The sequence below is a fragment of the Gymnoscopelus microlampas genome (assembly GCF_963454915.1).
Source record: "Gymnoscopelus microlampas genome assembly, chromosome: 18".
NCBI lineage: Eukaryota > Metazoa > Chordata > Actinopteri > Myctophiformes > Myctophidae > Gymnoscopelus > Gymnoscopelus microlampas.
In genome coordinates this window covers 39,613,505-39,633,356 of record NC_139955.1, presented here as the reverse complement: position 1 = coordinate 39,633,356, position 19,852 = coordinate 39,613,505, and the positions used below count along the sequence as shown (strand labels likewise).

The following is a 19,852-nucleotide window of genomic DNA, read 5'->3' as shown; positions in this document are numbered from 1 at the left end:
AAAAGCACTTAGTAATGCAGTATATATCATAGCATGTTGTCATTGGCATAATTACTGTTATATATGCATGCACACAAGCCTACTGTATATTATTCGTGTAATTACAGGCGGCCATGCCCTGCACTTTATTTGGAAAGAACTGCGTGAGATGTATCCCTGGCGGTCTCATGACCTGTCACCTGCCTCAGTCAACTCTCGGTCACTATAATGGTCAGTGGTGGAAAAAAGGTGGTATGGGCGGTGCTTGGCACAATGCGAGCGGGGTTGTAGAGATTGTAAAATTCCACCCCATAGAATGGATGCATCCATTTGGATGTAATTCCTTTCCATTGAATGGGGTGATTCATAGTAGATCGGGTGACCTCTCAGTCACAGAGCAAGTGTATCCATTAGCACTGTGACTGCAGTAGAAAGTGATTCTGCAGTGAAACTGCAGTAAAAAACTAAAAACACCCAGTCTCTCTGTTAATAGAGTCGTATTAGTTAACAAGTCCATGAAGCTCTCATCAGCAGCAACATTATCGTAGCGTCACACCAACAGCTCAGGACTCACTATGGCAACGCACAGCAGAGAGCTTTGAAAGAGCCCCTAAACAGGAAATGCCCTGTTCTGGGCATTTCCTGCTGAGAGCAGTCTTCAGTTTCAGTGATGTTGTCAGACAAACGCAGCCCGAAGCCACACGTTTTGAGCTTGTATATCTGCTACTTTTGATGCTTTTGAATTTGAACCAACTACCAATTACAGTCTCCCATATTTGAATACCGGGCCCTGATTGGTCACCCCAGACTTTGGGCAGGAAATGGATTCACAACGGAGCGGCGCCAGACCCAAATCGCAGAGGGCAATTTTCTTTTGCACTGGCAGATTTGTCTGCTCACAGGCTAGTTAGGGTCAACCCTGTCTTTGATCTAATCTCTCTCTCTCCCTCTCTTTTCCCTCTCCCCATATCTTTCCCCAGAAGGGATCCATAACATAACCATGGACTCCAACTCCATGACGATGCCCATGTCTGACCCGGGTGCCTGGGCTACAGCCATGAACAACCTGGGCATGGCGCCCACCATGAACATGAATGGACAGCCTGTCATGCCAGGTAAGGTACCAACCACACGACACGACAACTGAACCACACTGCTTTCTTTACGCTGGACTGCATCTTGACATCAGGACATCACAGAGACACTTGGGTATTGAATTAAAGGTTATTCAACCTCACGTCACCAGGCTTTTCCCTTTACTGCTCAGTGCTTTGATCCAGTCTAGAGTCGCAGCGCGAGGCGTTGTGAGCTTGTAGATCTGCTATTTTTGGCGAAGAGGTTTGATGTAGAAGGGGGAAAAATACACATTGAATCTAACTTGAAAAAACACACCTATGAAGCTATCTATGAAATCTATGAAAAAGTTTAATCTGTAGCACAATCTTATACAATATGTTGTGGGGGTCCCTGCTTCATCTTTCTCTCGGCTAAGGGGTCCTTGGCCTGAAAAACGTAGAAGACCCCTGGACAAGATGTTCAGGCCGATGCTTTTGCATCATTGTGTACTGATACAGTATGTGATATAATATGTCAGAGGAGGCCATTCATGTGGGTCCATCAGCTGCTGGAAGCTGTCAGGTCAGCAGAATGAGAGGTACAGTATGGGGGTATATCAGGTTCTCTTCATGGACTTCTTTGGAGATTTACTGCACTGTGTGTTGAGCTAATTCACCCAAATCAGCTTATCTTGTCATCATCAGTACATCTGAACGTGACATGATATTGTTTTGCACACTGATTCTGTGGTTGTGGATTGGAGATTACTGGAGGCTACACCACAAAATGATCCTTTTCAGCCCCTCTGGGCTTACGGTGTAAACAAAGTCTATTTAGAGTCCTGGACCTTGCTTACTGTAAATCGCTCTGGATTAAGAGGACGGATTTCCCCTCAGTAATTCCAGCATCATCTTTTTACCTCGTTAAAGGTGAGCGAGTAATCGTTCATTAGAAAGGGCTTATATTATATCCTCTCCAAGTTTTATTAGCCTTTGGTTGTGAGGTTAAACTTTATAAAACCTCTTTTTCTCATTACTCATGAGAGTAGCCTATTACTTTATTAACGTTCAGGGCATCCATCGCGTGAGGGATTCACTTGCCAAAATAAGCTGATCTGCAAGTTGTCATGGCGGTGCGTCCCAGACTCCCAACTCCGTTGTAAGCTTGTAGATCAGTTCATTTTGACGAGTGATGGTGTTTTTTGGTCTGACGATGGATGTTTCCAGTTACCTTTTATGGTCTCAAATGGGGAGGGTAACAATGCAAATGATTTCCATGGGAGCGTGCCTATGACTTAGAAACAAACATGAGATACACCTGTGATCCGCACAAATCAAGGCTCTGCACTCCCTTTTTTCTTTTTTTGTTTTGACGGGACACTGCATATTAATGAACAATACCTATCAATGTACTGTAATGTAAATACACCAGATTTAGCAGAGATGCTAATTCACATCCGTGGTCCCCACAAAAAACAAAACAAACAAGCAGACAATAGAGTACATTACAGGGAAAACAAAGCATAAATACAAAAACAGAGGTACAAAACAGGTACAAAAGGTGAATCGCCTTTCAGAATTGACGTACAGTATGCAATATACAATATTTACGACCGGGTTATACACAAAATGTCCTGACCAGGTTAGCGAATGAGTACATTCTCAGTAAGGTTTGTCTTTGACTGCAGTGCAGTGTTTGCTGTAGATAACTCTGCTTCTGGGCACTTGTAGGGTGATATTGGACATTCCCATGTTTGGCTGCGTCGGCCATTAAGAGTGACTGTATTGAAATGAACAGGCTGAGCTGTGTCAGCGAGATGGAGTTCTGACTCTATTATCAGTCTGAGGACTGGAGAATCACACCCGCTCTCATTCACACAACACTCACACACACACACACTCACACATCCATAAGATGGCAGACAGAGGCTGATTAGACTGACACTCGTCTGGGTTTCTGACAAGATGGCAGTGGCTATGTGGCCTCATCCCTTAAGGCTACGCTAGCTTCTAAATGAAAAAAGTAAATCGAAACTTGTTCTGCAGAACTCTCCAATGAGGCATGATAACCTCCCTTCCATCCAGTCACTCAATCTCTTCCCCTCTCTCTACTTTTTGGAGTGGGAAGGTAAAGACAGCAGTGGTTGGTTGTAAATGCAGGCTCTCCCCAGCTTCAAGTAGGGCATACAGTACATGGGCAACTGGTGGCCCAGGGGACACATGCGGCCCCCACCTTCACTTAATGTGGCCCACAGGTTAATATCGGAATACTGATATATTATTGATTTCAGCTTTCAATTCCAAACATGACCCGCTTTAATTAATTACAGTCTATATTAATAGCTTAATGACTAGTGTTAAAATTCTATTGTATTTTTATGTCCAATGTATTTGTATTTAAGTTCATAAAGTTAACATAAGTATAACTAAATGCATTTGAAATTAAATAAAAGTAATTTTTCAGGATTCCAAAAATTCCAATTCCAAAATAGCAGAAATAGCAGATCTACAAGCTCAAAACATGTCGCTCTGTGACGCGTTTTGAGCTTGTAGATCAGCTATTTTTGCTACTTTTGTCTGACTGAATGGCCCGACACAGCATTGTAAAAGAACCCGGAAAAAAATATGAAAATACTGGATTTGTGTAAGAGAAATATAGAGAAAACTCGAAAAGAATCATGAAAAATTGTATCGTGAACCTAGTGTTATAAGGATCCCGACTACAAATAGTGAAGGAGAGCACTACCCACACTGAACTCTTTGTTTTAGCATATTATGTTAACTTCTCTACCTCAGTGGCTCTCAAAAAACGTTTGTTTCATGTCAAGGACCCTCGAATTGACACATATTAGCCTGTGGATCCCCATTTGAAAAGATACGCCAGGGACCCCCATAAGAGAAGATGTTTTTACGGCTATAGCAGTGATTCTCAACCATCAGTTTGATATGCATTAGGCGCCCCATTTGATACCATTATTATCTCTGGGAACCCAATCTACACTGTAGTATCATCTGTGTTCATTTAACTCTTGAGCGTACAAATGGAATCAAATGACTCCATTTGACTCCATGTCTACACTCTTAGAGCTACAGACCAATAAGAGTAACCTGCATTTGGTTCCTAACTATTGATAATTTGGCTGGGGACCGCCTGGAACCCCCTCAGGGACCCTTGGGGGTCCGCGGACCCCACTTTAAGAACCACTGCTCTAACTCACCCCATATTGAAGCTGTTAGGCTGCGACTGTAACATCCACTATAGTGCAGATGAATTAAGACATGATGTCTCTCTTTAGATGTGTATAATTCCTCATCCTTGAGAGAAAACTGAACACCGCTCCATCCAGACCCATGCCGTTCCACCGACGTTGGTTTAATAACATTGCGTTTAATGGTTCAGAACCAAAAGGGGAGATTAATGAAAAACACTGAGGCTTCGTGGCTCAGGTTTATTATTTATCCAAGCTCATTACAAGCTCAGGAAGCATTTACCATGAAGCATGAGGTTCACAACTCAACTCACCACCATTCCATTCTGCAGTCACTTCACTCTCATCTATGTGTGCTCACATGATACTTTTACACTCTCTGTCCTTGTGTGTGTGTGTGTGTGTGTGTGTGTGTGTGTGTGTGTGTGTGTGTGTGTGTGTGTGTGTGTGTGTGTGTGTGTGTGTGTGTGTGTGTGTGTGTGTGTGTGTGTGTGTGTGTGTGTGTGTGTGTGTGTGTGTGTGTGTGTGTGTGTGTGTGTGTGTGCGTGCATGCGCGCGTGTCAGAACATGACCAATGGATAACTTCCAGTTCTGGCTAATAAGCCTTATATGCCTTTATACATTATAATTGCCCCCTACAACTAAAATAAAGAATTAAAATCACCTTAAATATTGTATTTATTTTAGAACTAGTTAAAGGTAGGGTAAGTGATTTACTTTGGTTAAAATAAGTGTTAAATAGCTCTATATTCTGATAGTACTCATTGCTATATAGAGTGTTTGTTCAGTAAAAGGAGTCTCCCATGTCTCTCCAGCTCTTTATTGAACAGAAAAAGCATTTTCCGTGCTCTCTCCTATACTGATTGGCTTACATTTTGTCACCTACCTGAAAATGTACTATATTCTGTTTACTAAAGAGCTGGAGAGACCCCTGTGACCGAACAAACGCTCTGAAGCAATGATTTCTTAGCCTGGTAAACCCTCCCTCCAGAAATCTCATTTCCATTTGATTTCTGGAGTGAGTCTGGCCTGATCCGCCTTTCTGCAATATTGGCTGTGGGCTGGAGTTGGGCGGGAGTTATACCGTTGACTGACAACCCCTTCAACCAATGATCGTTTTTCCCCTTCAGCCAATCAGCAGTTCATTTTTACCACCTCCAGACTATGTGACGCAACAGGACTTTTGAGACGGCCATGCCCAAAATAGGTTGCCTTATTGGGATACATGCGTGTCACTCCCCGCCCCTGCCGGTTCTCTAAATTTATATTTTTAAATAGGCTCTGTCATGATTAATTGACCACATATATGAAGTTAAACAACTAAATTCTATCCAAACGATTTGTTGTCTCCGCCAGGCCGAAAGGCATGGCGAGAGAGTATGTTTTACCCCTTGTCCGTCCGTCCGTCCGTGTGTCCGTCCTTCGATCTGTCTGTGTACAGCTAATCTCCGGCACCGTTGGCTTGCTCGCAGCCAAACTGTGCACACACATTCCCTGGATACCAGAGCAGAACCTCTGCCCCAAATTTTTCACAGGGGCCTGTTATAGCGCCACCAGGAGGCCGATTTGTGCAAAACACATTTTTTGACAGTACTCCTACAGATTTTGTCCCAAAATCCCGCAAATCGGTACACAGTATCTCTATTGTCATTAAACGAAACGGGTCTTTCAGATTTCTAATATTCCATCCTGATTGGCCAAAAATGTCTTCCAAAGTTTGCAGGAGTGCTCCGTTTTGAACAAAATGCCTCAAATCATGAACACAGCATGCAATTTCCGTGAAATTTTGCACGCACATTCCCATTAGGCCGAGGAAGAACTACCATTTGAAAATATTCAAATCAGCCTCATGGTGGCGCTATAACAGGCCGATTCGTGTTTTTACCTATAATTGCACCGATCTGTGTAAAACTTTGTATGCACACTCCCTATAGGTCAAGGAAAAACCTTTGCCCTGCATTTTTCACATCTGCGTTTTATAGCGCCACCAGGAGGCCGACTTATGTAAAACACATTTTTTTATACTACTCCTTCCAATTTTATCCAAATTTCACGCAAATCGGTACACATGATCTCTATAGTCATGTGATCACGATGGATGTGTTTGATTTTTTATATTCCATACTGATTGGCTAAGATTGACATCTAAAGTTTGCATTATTGGCTTGTTTTGAACACAATTCCGCAAATCATGAACGCACCGTCCAATTGCGCTCAAACTTTGCACGCACATTCACACTATGTTGAGGAACAAATGCCACCCTTTTAACATTGGCCTGTTATAGCGCCACCAACAGGTCTAATTTAGCGAAACACATGTTTTTAACAAAATGCCTCAAATCATGAATGCAGTCAGTCTGATTGTCGTGCAAGGCCTAAGAAGAAATGGCACCCTTTTCACGTTGGCCTATTATAGCGCCACCAGGAGGCCACAATAGCCTACCTGACCTGGCGGAGACCTGTGCTCCGAGGAGCACTTTTTCTAGTTAATAGTAAATTCCGTGCCTCAAAAAATCAGTTTGACACCGTTTTAAAAACGAAAGTAAACAGTGAAGGCACTCGGACAACAACAATGGCTGCCGTTCGTCTTTTGTCGGAGGCACTCAGGCTGCACTCGGCTTCATTCGGGCTCACTCGAACTCGCCACCTGATTGGCCAACTGTCGCTGTCAATCACAGAACGATGAGCGACGACGCTGATAGGCTTGTCCCTTCGGCGCACAGAGCCAATATTGCAGAAAGGCGGATCAGGCCAGACTCACTCCAGAAATCAAATGGAAATGAGATTTCTGGAGGGAGGGTTTACCAGGCTAACAGAAAACCCCCTCCCCCCCAAAAAAATATCACTTACCCTACCTTTCATCTTTCACTCAATAGAGACAACTCCCGTCGCAAGTTGATGCTGTCATGTGTACATGTGGCACAGCCTTATGGAATGCATGTACTAATACAAAGTATTTTAAATATTGTTTTGATGCTCATATTGACCTTAGGAAGTAGATTTTTAGTTAGCACATGCACTCCATACATTCCATAGCGCTGCACCACACATGGACAAATTACATCATGAACTTGCGACGGGAGCGGTCCCTATTGAGTGAAAGACAAACTATTTCCAACATAAATCAAATATTTAAGGTGTTTTTAATTTATAATTGTATTTATAGAGGGCAATTATAATGTATTAAGGCATACAGTATAAGGCTTATTAGCCAGGGATCCTTTTAAGAACTAGAACTTGTGACAGGCCATCTTATACACAATAATAACTAAAAGTTAATAAATAAAGATGTGTGTGGTGGGTTAACTGCATACTGACAGAACTGTGTGTGTAATCAAATGTTGCAGGCAGGTGTGGATAGAAATGCTTGGGTAATCATGTTGTGCAGGCTACGTCCTTGACTGTTGTACACGGAGGACATTTAGTTCGTTAAAACCGTAAAAATATGAATATTATCTGGAGACAGACCGTCATACTCCTTTTCCAAGAGAGATAAAACAAGAGCTCTTTCATAGAGCAGGCGCTCAAGGTCTCTTAGATAAGACAAACTGTATTGCCAAGCCTTAAGGCAGAGGGTCTTCAACGTTTTTCAGGCCAAGGACCCCTTAGCTGAGAGAGAGATGAAGCAGGGACCTCCACTACATATTGGATTCATGTTAATGTGTATTTTCATTGTCATTTAACTACTTAAAAACCCTCAATACTTTGTAAACTTGACATTTGGCTCGGTACTTGGTCTGCTCTTTCTTTTCCCCTGTACACCAAACCTCTTCGCCGGAAATAGCTGAGCTTGTAGATCTGCTATTTTGGGCTAATGTTCCCCCCTGAATAGGGATGCTATAGGGTTCAAGTGGGCAATGTAAACATTTTAAAACTAGATAAAGTGCTCCTCGGAGCACAGGTCTCCGCCAGGTCAGATACGTTATTGTGGCCTCCTGGTGGCGCTATAATAGGCCAATATGAAAAGGGTGCCATTTATTCTTAGGTCGTTCACGGCAATCGGACACTGCATTCATGATTTGAAGCATTTTGTTCCAAAAATGTGTTTTGCTAAATTAGACCTGCTGGTGGCGCTATAACAGGCCAATGTGAAAAGGGTGGCATTTCTTCCTCGGCCTAGTGGGAATGTGCGTGTGAAATTTCACGGAAATCGCACGCTGCGTTCATGGTTTGAGGCAGTTTGTTCAAAACGGACCAATCCTGCAAACTTTGGATGGCAACCTTAACCAATAAGGATGGAATATGGGAAATCGGACAGATCAGGGTTGATCACATGACTATAGAGATACTGTGTACCGATTTGCATGACGTGTGGTTAAAAACTGTAGGAATAATGTGAAAAAAATGGGTTTTGCACAAATCGGCCTCCTGGTGGCGCTATAACAGGCCCATGTGAAAAATTTGAGGCAGAGGTTCTGAATTGGCATCCAGGGAGTGTGTGTGCACAGTTTCGCAGCGACCGGGCCAACGGTGCCGGAGATTTGGTGGTAACACACGGACGGACGGACGGACACACGGACACACGGACGGACACACGGACGGAGGGTAAAACATACTCTCTCGCCATGCCTTACGGCATGGCGGAGACAATAAAGTCCCTATCACCACACAAAGATGTGGCGGCCCCCCTGCAGTATCTCTGAGAACCCCCTAGGGGCCCCTTGTTCAAGTGTTCAAGGTGTCTCGCATACCCCGCCTGTCCTTCACTTTCAACATGGGTAAAAGTATTCTTAGGGTGGGGGTAGATTCATTATTATTAGCTTATGTGGGCTACAGTCCAATATTGTAAATCAGGGGTCTTCAACAGGGGTCCGGGACCCCTAGGGGGTCCTCAGAGTTACTACAGGGGGTCCGCCAAATATTTGTGTGATATGATTATTTATTTTACCTTAACCACTTGAACCCTAGCATCCCTTTTCTAATGAGAACTTTACCAAAAAATAGCAGATCTACGGTACAAGCGCTACGAGGCGTTGTGAGCTTGTAGATCGTCAATTTTTTGGCAAAGAGGTGTTTAATCTGAAACACAAATTTATACAATATAGAGGGGGTCCCTGCTTCAGCTCTCTCTCAGCTAGGGGGTCCTTGGCCTGAAAACGTTGAAGACCCCTGTTTTAAATTATTTGCTATATTATTTGTCAGGCCTAGATATTATCGCTGGCGGGCACGTTCTGTCCCACGGGCCGCCTGTTGCCTACCACTGCCCTAGCATATGGATGCTGGGGTTCACATTCACGTGAAGTCTAGGGCTTAGGGCTGTCCCGCTGTCAAATTGTCAAGAGCATGAGGGCCAGTGTTGCCAGATGGGAAATCTTTTAATTATCTTAAAATGATCTGAAAGAAAACTATCATACACGGCCAGAAAAGATATATCATAGGTGTAAATAAGTAATTTCACCCAAATAAGTGCGTAAACAACCTAGTTTGAGACAAAGAATTTGCTAAAAACGCATCACATATGCTGTGGAAGCAGGCAACTTCCTGGACCTTACACAAATAAAAGTTTGAAACTGGACTGGAATTTGGTAAATGAACACACTTTTTTTGTGATATGGCAAAAGTATGGTACATTTGGGCATTTGTTTTGAACTATTGATTCAATAATGGGACCCCCAATATACACTGTTGTATCATGTGTAGTAGACTGTGACTTTTGAATGAAGAATAAATGACTGATTTGTAATCATTGTTAACCCTAACCCACTGAATATCTCTGATTACACCTGTCCCAGTGGATAAAATGCAGCTTGCCTAATGAGAACACCAAATAAATCAAATCAGCATAACAATTGGGATAAAACCAAAAGTAACATTTTCAATTACATTTGCTAAATATTTGGGAACACTGCTCAGAGGAGCCAGCACTGGAGTGAGTCTTAAATCCTGGCAGAGGAGGAGATGACTGCTGGAGCACAAAGCATCTGCAAACCTTTCAAATGAATGTGTCCACACACACACACACACACACACACACACACACACACACACACACACACACACACACACACACACACACACACACACACACACACACACACACACACACACACACACACACACACACACAGGCTTGTAGTGTTTTCGTGTGTGTGTGTGTGTGTGTGTGTGTGTGTGTGTGTGTGTGCGCGCGCATGCGCGATGACTGACAGAACATTCTGCAGTTGGGACTTTCTGACAGCAAGAGATGGATACTATATATTTGATGATAGGAACACACACACACACACACACGCACACACACACACGCACACACACACACACACACACACACACACACACACACACACACACACACACACTCTCACACTCAGGAGTGTGACTGTAACAGCCAGGAGCTTTCACCATCAAATCTTTTTTTTTATAATCAAACTTGTATTCCTCCCTGTGCTCTGATTTATGGGTAGCTTCAAACGTAATGACCTTGAGCAAACCTCCAAGAAACAGATTGTTGAACATCCCACAAGAACGGAGAAGAAAAGAGAAGATGGAGGAGAGAGTGAGAATGCAGGGAGGGATGTAGAACCACACAAACAAAGGACACAGGTGTTATGTTGTCTTGTGTGGGTGGACAGAGACATAGAAGCTTCACATTTGATGTGTTTTTCTGAATTGAATCCTTGTCATTCTTGTCTCTGGAGAATTCTCACCTCTGACTGAAAACCGATCTGTTTAAAATTTTCTCATACCCGCCTGTTGTTTACTTACAATACACGTAGGCCTCACAGCTCCTCGATCTGCTTCCAATTAAGCTTCTATTCACAATGAACGTTTAATAAACATTTCACATCCAGTCACAAAGTATCAGTGTATACACATGAATGAACAGAAAACCCTGTATTTGAGCAGCAGATGCATGATTGTGGTAGAAAAAAAAGAGAGAAAAAAAGAGTGGGTAATTTCTCAAACAGCAGGAGGAAATGACAATAGCGAGAGTCAGTCAGATAAAGCTTGTTAAATATGCATGTTGTTTGTCAGATGATTTATTCATGAGAAGCTGTGTGTATTCTGTTGTTTTCTAGGTTGCTGGTGTGTCACTGGTGTTGACAGAGGAATCAGCCAGAGAATAAAACACTATGTAAAATGGAACATGATCTTTGGGTTAAACTGGTAGAGTTGTAAAGTTGTGCTGCGTCCCCAGCAGCCAGAGTATCGCTGTGGTATTCTCCATGAACGTTTCTCTGCCACCTTCCAGATTTTGACCCCAACAACCTCGGCATGATGACTGGCATCGCCCCCATGAACCCCATGCTGCCCGGCCTGGGCATGGTGGCCCCACCCCTCTCCCAGGAAGTGCCAATCATCAAGGAGATCATCCACTGCAAGAGCTGCACCCTCTTCCCCTCCAACCCCAGTAGGTTTACATTTATATTGCTTTGATAATACTGTTCCTCTGAAAAGGCTTGTTATTCTGTGACATTACACCTTTTGACTTTTAGATGAATAGAGAGAGAGAGAGAGAGGCAGGGTTCATAAATAGAAAGAGCAGGTAAGGATTAAAAAGCACATATTTGTAACTGGAAGTGTGACCTGTTGAACTCTCTGTCTATCTGTCTGAAAGGTTCCTTACATTTTCGTCACAGAATCGTCAGTTACTTTTCAGGATTCAATTGCAAAAGTAGCAGATCTACAAGCACAAAACGCGTCGCTTCGCGCTGCGTTTCGAGCTTGCAGATCTGCTACTGTAGATACTTGCGTGTGCTCAAGTAGGGTATTCATTTACGAAAATACAGAAAAAGTTAAAATATGGAGATAAGAGGTTTCTGCCAAACAATTTCAACAAAAAACACCTTGGCGGGAGTGTTGTGCTGGGTTGTGTCTGCGCTGTGTTATTGCGCCATGATCCTTGGCATCCCCAATAAGAGTTCCTCAGCGGGTTGGAGCGTCCCGGTTCTAGCAGGTCAGGGATTGTAAAAAGGTGTTTAGTCTGTCTTGGTGATGACGGATGGGTTTGTGTAGCAGAGCAGTGTAATGGCCACAGAGACGGCAGTCCTCAGGGACACATCTATTTCTGCAGACTGGCTCCCAGCCAGGAACTCTGTGTGTCCACATCGCTCCATCCCATAACTCTGTACCATGGGAATGCAGGGTGTCCTGAGGACAGACCTCTCAGGTCAAGTCTCTTTTAACTACAACCACAGATCTGTTTAGCTCAGTTTATTTAGACCCACTGACATTATAGGTAACTTTAAAGAGCCCATAAACAGGAAATGCCATGTTTTGGGCATTTCGTGCAGTTTTTGTGTCACCTCACCTGATGACACACTCAGGTGAGAATTATTTAATTGCCTTCAATGGTCTGACAAAAACATAATACATAATACTGTACGTACGGCCTTAGGGTTAGGGTACTTTCTGTTTACGGGGTCTTTAACTAGAACCACAGATCTATTGGGTCAGTCTGTTTAACTACAACCAAAAATAAAATGGATAAAAAAGTTCAGTATATTTCTTTCAGGTAGCTTAACAGTGCCACCCGCCCAGCCACAGTAGTAGTATTTCATCCTACTGTGAGGTCAAACACATAACAGTGCGTCCTGCGTTCTCCTGTCTCTCCATGTTTGACAGACCTTCCACCTCCGGGTTTCAGAGAGCGCCCACCAGGCTGTAAGACGGTGTTCGTGGGCGGCCTGCCGGAGAACGCCACAGAACAGCTGATCGTGGAGGTTTTTGGACAGTGTGGAGAAATCATCGCCATCCGCAAGAGCAAGAAGAACTTCTGTCACATCCGCTTTGCAGAGGAGTTCACCGTAGACAAGGCTCTCTTCCTGTCCGGTGAGACATTCTAACCAAGACAAAAAAAAGAAAGACCCACCGGTAGTCACAAGCCACATAATCTTACCAAGATGTTTCATCTCCATTCTCAGCGGCTTCCAGAATCCCACACGTCTTAAATCTCCTCTATGCAAAGTAATGGTCCAGATGTCAGAGTTTTGTAGCTTTCTCCATTAACAATACTGACTCTGTACACCCCCAACCAACCCCATAGAAACACAGAGGCCAGCATACACGCGCACGCACGCACACACGCGCGCGCACACACACACACACACACACACACACACACACACACACACACACACACACACACACACTCACACTCACACTCACACTCACACTCACACTCACACTCACACCAGCAGAGCAAGCAACAATATTGATGCAAGTTGAAACTCTGGGCAGCACTGAAGTGTGTGTGTGTGTGTGTGTGTGTGTGCGTGTACCTGCTACTTGCTCTACCTGCTCTCTTTTTAAACTCTTCTCGTCTTTCCTCTGCAGGCTACCGCATCCGGTTGGGCTCCAGCACGGACAAGAAGGACTCGGGTCGCCTCCACGTGGACTTCGCTCAGGCCAGAGATGACCTGTACGAGTGGGAGTGTCATCAGCGCCTGCTGGCCAGAGAGGAGAGGCACCGACGCAAGATGGAGGAGGACCGCTTCCGCCCGCCCTCCCCACCACCCATCATCCACTACTCTGAACATGAATGTAGCCAGCTGGGAGACAAGATCAAAGGTACCGTATATACAGTCACCAGTTAGTCAAACTGCAATCTAATAATCTATCGAACAGCCTAACCCACAGGCCAGGATAGTGGTCTGGCTCTGTGCGTGCGTGACTGCGTGCGTGCGTTCAGTCTAAACGGTATAACTTGAAACTATACAAACTCTAGGATGCCAGGTCAACAAATGAGCCTGGCATCTGTCTAAATTACATGCTATCTAAATTACATTTTAACCCTTGCATAAGACTGCTTGGTCGTCAAGGTTAGGTCAAGTGGTACGGATTTAAGGTGGAGTCTGAAGAAGTGAGTCTTCAGATTACGACAGGAAATTGGGAGTAAGTCTGCAGTTCTAAGTTAAATGGGGAGTTTGTTCCACAGTTTGGGAGCCAGAAGGGATAAGAGTCTGGGACGTGTGGAGCGTTGTCCCGGATGTTTTATGGAAGGTTCAGACAGCCCTTCCATGGGTTAGCTGATCTGAGTGAGCGGGAGGGGTTGTATGGTCGGATCAGGCTTTGAAGATATGGGCGTGCCATGCCTTTGGTTGCTTTGTACCTGTGTACCATCCCGGGCTCCCCCAGAGTTAGTGCCGAAGTCTCCTTGAGCAAGGCGCTGAATTATGCTGAATTGCTCCTGATGAGCAGGTTGGTGCCTTGCATGGTGTGAATGGGTGAATGTAACGCACAATCTATTTAAAGCGCTTTGGATAAAAGCGCTATATAAATGCACCATTTACCATTTTACCATTTACCTTTGCTTTTTTCTAAATCCTTTTCCCCCTCTGCTCTCGGGTCAGATGACGGTGCATTTCCCGAGGCAGTGCGGGTGCTGTTGACCTGGGTGGAGAGAGGCGAGGTGAACCGGCGCAATGCCAACAACTTCTACTCCATGATCCAGTCCTCCAACAGCCACATCCGCCGGCTGATGGGCGAGAAGACTCAGCATGAGAAGGAGATGGAGGAAGCCAAAGAGAAGCTGAAGACCGCCCTGTCCGGGATACTGGCTCAGTGTGAGTGGACGACAACACACGCTGTGAATGAATTATGTACATAATTGTGTGTATTTTCCACTGTACAGTGATAGTTTAATGAATATTCAAACATTAAACACACAATACACACAAGAGGAAGTGTGTAGGGCTTTTCATTATAGTCAGTGTTTGGCCATTAGATATTTACTTGGCCAACAATAATATTATCCAATCCAATCCACTTTATGTATAGAGCACATTTAAAACGACAGCGTTGAACCAAAGTGCTGTACACTCTGTTAACGAATATGAAATACTAAGAGTAAAACAATAAACAGGGTAAAACACATAGACACATTGCCTAATGGAAACAGCAACTCTCAGACTGAATCAACAAAAGCATTATAAGTAACTGTGTTGTTTTACATTCTTTTGCTTAATACAATTTTCAATCAATCAATCAAAGTACAAGTAACAATAATATTAGATTGAGCGGAAGTCAAGAGGATGTTGGTTTGTTAACCTTTAAGGATATTAGGCTTTGGTCGTTTATTTCCTTGTTCTGTGGAAGAGGGTTAAAGGTAAGTTAATTTCATTGTCAGTCAGTACACACATGTTTATGTCTGGCAGTGTTCAGCTGTGCATTGACCTTACAGAAAGGTTTGTTTTCCAGCGTGAGGACCATCTCTAGGGATTCACTGTCTTGTTTATTTTCCATCTTTCCCGAGACATTTAAAGATGCTGGACCCGCTTCTCCCTGCATGCTCTTTAGTTTATTGACACACCAGTCTGGTCCTGTGAAAGGTCATTGAAAAGTAAAGTAAAAATCAATAATGCAGCTTTGGTGACATAACAGACCTCATCTATTGCCCTGACTCACCCTTGAAGGCTTTGGTTTACACCTCTTGTGTTAAGCTACTACACAGCAGTCTGTGTCTAGGTGGCGGTGCACCTGGGTTCAGTTTGACACCCTCAGATTGTCCCTATCTGTCTGTCTCATCTACCCAGTTTGACACCCATGGACACTCTGTCTCTGACAGGATAAATCCACACGTCCCTCCTAACAGCCACCCTGTCACCTGCTTCCTCTGCCAGTTCAACTAACCTGAACCATGATCTAGCTTTGTCCATTTAGTCAATAGTAGTAATACACACCATGAGATCACATGAAACAACATTAATCACTGGACAGAGTTGTTCGATGTTAAATTAAATGTAGATGTACAGTATGCAAAGTTTAAACTATGAAGAGCAGCTGCTTTGTGCTACTTGGGCTCATGATACCATTTAACTAATTGAGTGCCATAATTAATTAATTAAGTCAGCCAGTGCCAGCGTTTTTGAGCATTTGTACTAACCTTTCAAGAGCCACAGAATATTCCGTTCCAGGATGATCGACACAAAGAGTGACGCGAAAGACGGAGGAGTGTCTCTGCTTCCATCATAAATCCTTTAACATTAGATCGGATGGGGCTGGGTTTGTTGTGATCATGTTATACTCCGGGTATACTCTTCTCTGGAAGTCATAGGATCACTCATAGGTAGGCGAAGAGCTCCATCTAGCGTAAACACTGAAAACACTGTCTTGACGTGTTACACGTCATTGGCACTGTGGGCTTTGGAAAACATTTACGTGTTACACATTGGCACTGAATGAGTTCATAATGAAATGTACCACCAACTAAATGCAGCACGCATGCTCGCCCATGATTTTGATTTGAGTAGATTTTGATAAAAGATATAAGTATAATCACGATATGACTTAAACCCAGGATAACACATTAAAGCGTAATGAAACACTTCCAATGTGGTCCTTTGGACGGGCCCATTCCTGAGCATGTCCACAACCCTGCACCCTCTTTTCTCTTCTGTCTTCCCCATCGATCTACTCTGTCAAATTAAAGGATCCTGGGAAGGCACTATTGATCCATGTACCGTTCACTTTCACCACTCCACGCACGCACGCACGCACGCACACGCACACGTTGGACCAAGGCCAAAGCTCTGGCGGTCTTATTGATTCCCTTGTGTACATGAGATCCTCTGAGATACAAAGGTCTCTCCCTCTCACTCTCTTTCTTTGCATGATCCTCTGAATCTGCCTAGAATACCACAGGATCGACCAGTGGTTCTCAACCTTTCTCACCCCCCCTGGGGGATCCCCACACAATGGGGGCAGATGACAGTGAATTGACAATTTAAGGACTTTTAATACCAAAAAGAATGCCAAATTGTCCATGTCAAATAACTTATGAAAGATTGCGGAAAATAGCCGATCTACAAGCTATACACAATATTTATCTATAGTCCCCAGTTCAAATATGATTATTTTGGGGGGTCCCCAGTTCAAATATGATCATTTTGGCGGGCGTCACGGCCTGAAAAGGTTGAGAACCACTGGGATAGACAGCCGAGAGGGGTACAACTGTATCAACAAGCTACAGTAGGATCTGAAAGAAAGAAGTCTATGTGCTGAAACCACAATTTACACCTCACAGTTTAGGCAACTGTCAGATGCTCTTACAGTATCAGTGTGACTTACACGTGCAAGATCAGAGTAAATGGTATGACAGGGTAAATGGTCACGCAAATATGGGTCAGGCAAGTAAGTTTAGCTGCTAACAGCAATGTGCCTTTTAGTCTCGCGTAGGCAGACGATCAGAGATATCCACCTACTTACACGTCTGGGGAAATCTAAATGCAATAGTATATGGGCTGGAAGAGCAGCGATAACAAACCTACGCCCACTGCTTTGAAGAAGAAAACAATTCATCACCATCCCAATATGAAGTCTTTGCCTTGATTCTGCAACCGCTGGTATTCATTGGGGGTTTTTCTCCTTATTTTCCAAGTGATTTCCACCCAGTTTTAACCCCTATACTTTGAATGTAGATGTCTCCAGAGTCCAGACATATCAGTAGGCAGAGATCTCCAATCTGCCTTATAGCAAAGCACTTAAATTACTGCTGCGGCAGTGGAGCAGTCCATGAGTAGAAGACAAGAGTTTTCTCTGGGTCCGGCTCTGAATGTGTTTAAACGGGTATGAATGTGAAAACAGGCTGTACACTGAAGTGGAAGCACTCACACCTGAACAAACCTCCCCTCCATTAAACCTAGGTTAAATCAATAGCCAAGGAGCTGCGTGTCTATGCTGAACCAGAACCAGTATCGTACACTGCCTGTTCAAGGGGGCAATGTTGTCATTTTCAGAGACTAGACACTGAGATGTTCTTGGCTGTCTAATAGGTCAGAATGATTGATCTGAGCCGAAATCTCCATCTCCAGGTTGCAGTAAGTGACCTTTTGTAGCGCCGCTGTACGTTGGTTCTCTGTGTAGTTAAATGTGTTGAAGTGTTGATCATTTAAGTTCAGGAATCTCTATGGGAACTGAGCGACCCCCAGTCATCATAAGGTGATGCCTTGGCATCAGATGGTAAGTAGAAGACACAACCACACACACACACACACACACACACACACACACACACACACACACACACACACACACACACACACACACACACACGTACATGCACACACAGTTCTATGCGTCCGTGGCTGACTCCACTTTTTCCTCCTCTGCTCCCTCCTCTGCTCCTTCCTGTCCTCTTCCTCTCTCTCTCTTTCTCTATATTCCTTCCTCTCTCTCTTCCTCTCTCTCTCCTCTGTCTCTCTCTCTCTCTTTCTCTCTCTCTCTCTCTGGATGGTCTCTCTGTCCTTCCCTGCATCTTGCCACAGTTGAACAGATTGTGTCTGTATTCCAAGCTGCTTCCAAACAAAAGGCATGGGACCATTTCTCCAAAGCGCAGCGCAAGAACCTGGACATGTGGCGCAAGCAAGCCGAGGTTGGTATACTCTCTGCTTCCATTGTGTTTGTTCCTCTGGTTAATGTGGTTCATTAGACATTATGGGATTGTTGCAGGTCTTAATTCTCAGTGGCTCATCTCTGGGTGTGTGTGTGCTCTCTTCTACTGTCCTTCATTCACCATTTAGTTAGACCACTTCAGTTAAACTGAAGTGGTCTAACTGTGTTGTTTAGCAAAAGGCTAAACAACACACACAAAAAAGAGGTAGACATCAGACATGAACTAGTAGGCTCCTTGTTTTAAGTAAGTAAGTATTAGGTTAGTCCAAGTCTCTCTCTCTCTAGTGATTCTCCTGTGTCTCTCTTTACATTACATTACAGTCATTTAGCAGACGCTTTTATCCAAAGCGACTTACAATAAGTGCATTCAACATAGGTAGGGAACGAAACTACTAATCACCAGAAGTCTTAAGTGTATTTCCCGTAAAAAACAAGCAACCAAGAGCATATCTAGTGCTAAGGTGAAAGTGCAATATATCTGCTACCTACTTTCTTAAACAGATGAGACAAAATAGCAAAATCAAGTGAGCACGAACTAATACAAAAAGTGTATCGACTAAGCAAGATCCAATAAAACAGTACAACAATACAACAATAGTTCGTACAACTAGTTAACAACAAGTAGGCCAGGCAAAGAGGAAGGATAGTGTTTCTTGAAGAGGTGTGTTTTCAGCCTGCGGCGAAAGATGGGCAGTGACTCTGCTGTCCTGACATCAGTGGGAAGTTCATTCCACCACTGTGGGGCCAGAACAGAAAAAAAGTTGTGACCGTGTCGATCGACCAGAAGGAGTGACGAGCCAATCAGTCGCCCCGAGGTGGCAGACCGAAGTGGTCGGGCAGGGGTGTAGGCATTGACCATAGCCCGGAGGTAAGAGGGAGCTGTTCCTTTCACTGCCCTATAGGCTAGCACCAGGGTTTTAAACTGAATGCGAGCTGCTACGGGGAGCCAGTGCAGAGAACGGAGAAGGATAGTTGTGTGGGAGAACTTGGGGCGGTTGAACACCAGACGAGCCGCAGCTTTCTGAACAAGCTCCAGAGGTCTGATGGTCTGATGATCTTTTCTCTGGAAAAGTGTGTGTTTGCGTGCGTGTGTGTTCTTCATCTCAGCATTTGACTCCACTGAGTCTCCTGCCGTTCCCTGCCATTCTCTTCTGGGCTTTAACCAAATTCACAGCCAGCACACACAACAGGTAAGACGAAAAGTGCTAGGGGTATTAGCTGAAAAAAGTTGACACAGTAGACACAGCAATACGATCCACTACCCTGTCTGCAATGGCT

General features: G+C 44.1%; 1 protein-coding gene across 1 annotated transcript in view; it reads left to right on the top strand.

Moving 5' to 3' along the window:
• Positions 1-982: 982 nt before the first annotated feature.
• The window catches only part of LOC311034050 (ecto-NOX disulfide-thiol exchanger 2-like), a gene marked incomplete at its 3' end in the record, with an annotated part of 33,332 nt that continues 14,462 nt past the window's right edge, over positions 983-19,852 (top strand). The window contains exons 1-6 of the mRNA XM_084041790.1: positions 983-1,094; positions 11,436-11,594; positions 12,809-13,015; positions 13,520-13,753; positions 14,536-14,748; positions 18,448-18,554. Coding sequence (XP_083897916.1) covers positions 995-1,094; positions 11,436-11,594; positions 12,809-13,015; positions 13,520-13,753; positions 14,536-14,748; positions 18,448-18,554 — 1,020 coding nt within the window. The 5' untranslated portion in view covers positions 983-994. The remainder of the gene's footprint in view (positions 1,095-11,435; positions 11,595-12,808; positions 13,016-13,519; positions 13,754-14,535; positions 14,749-18,447; positions 18,555-19,852) is intronic.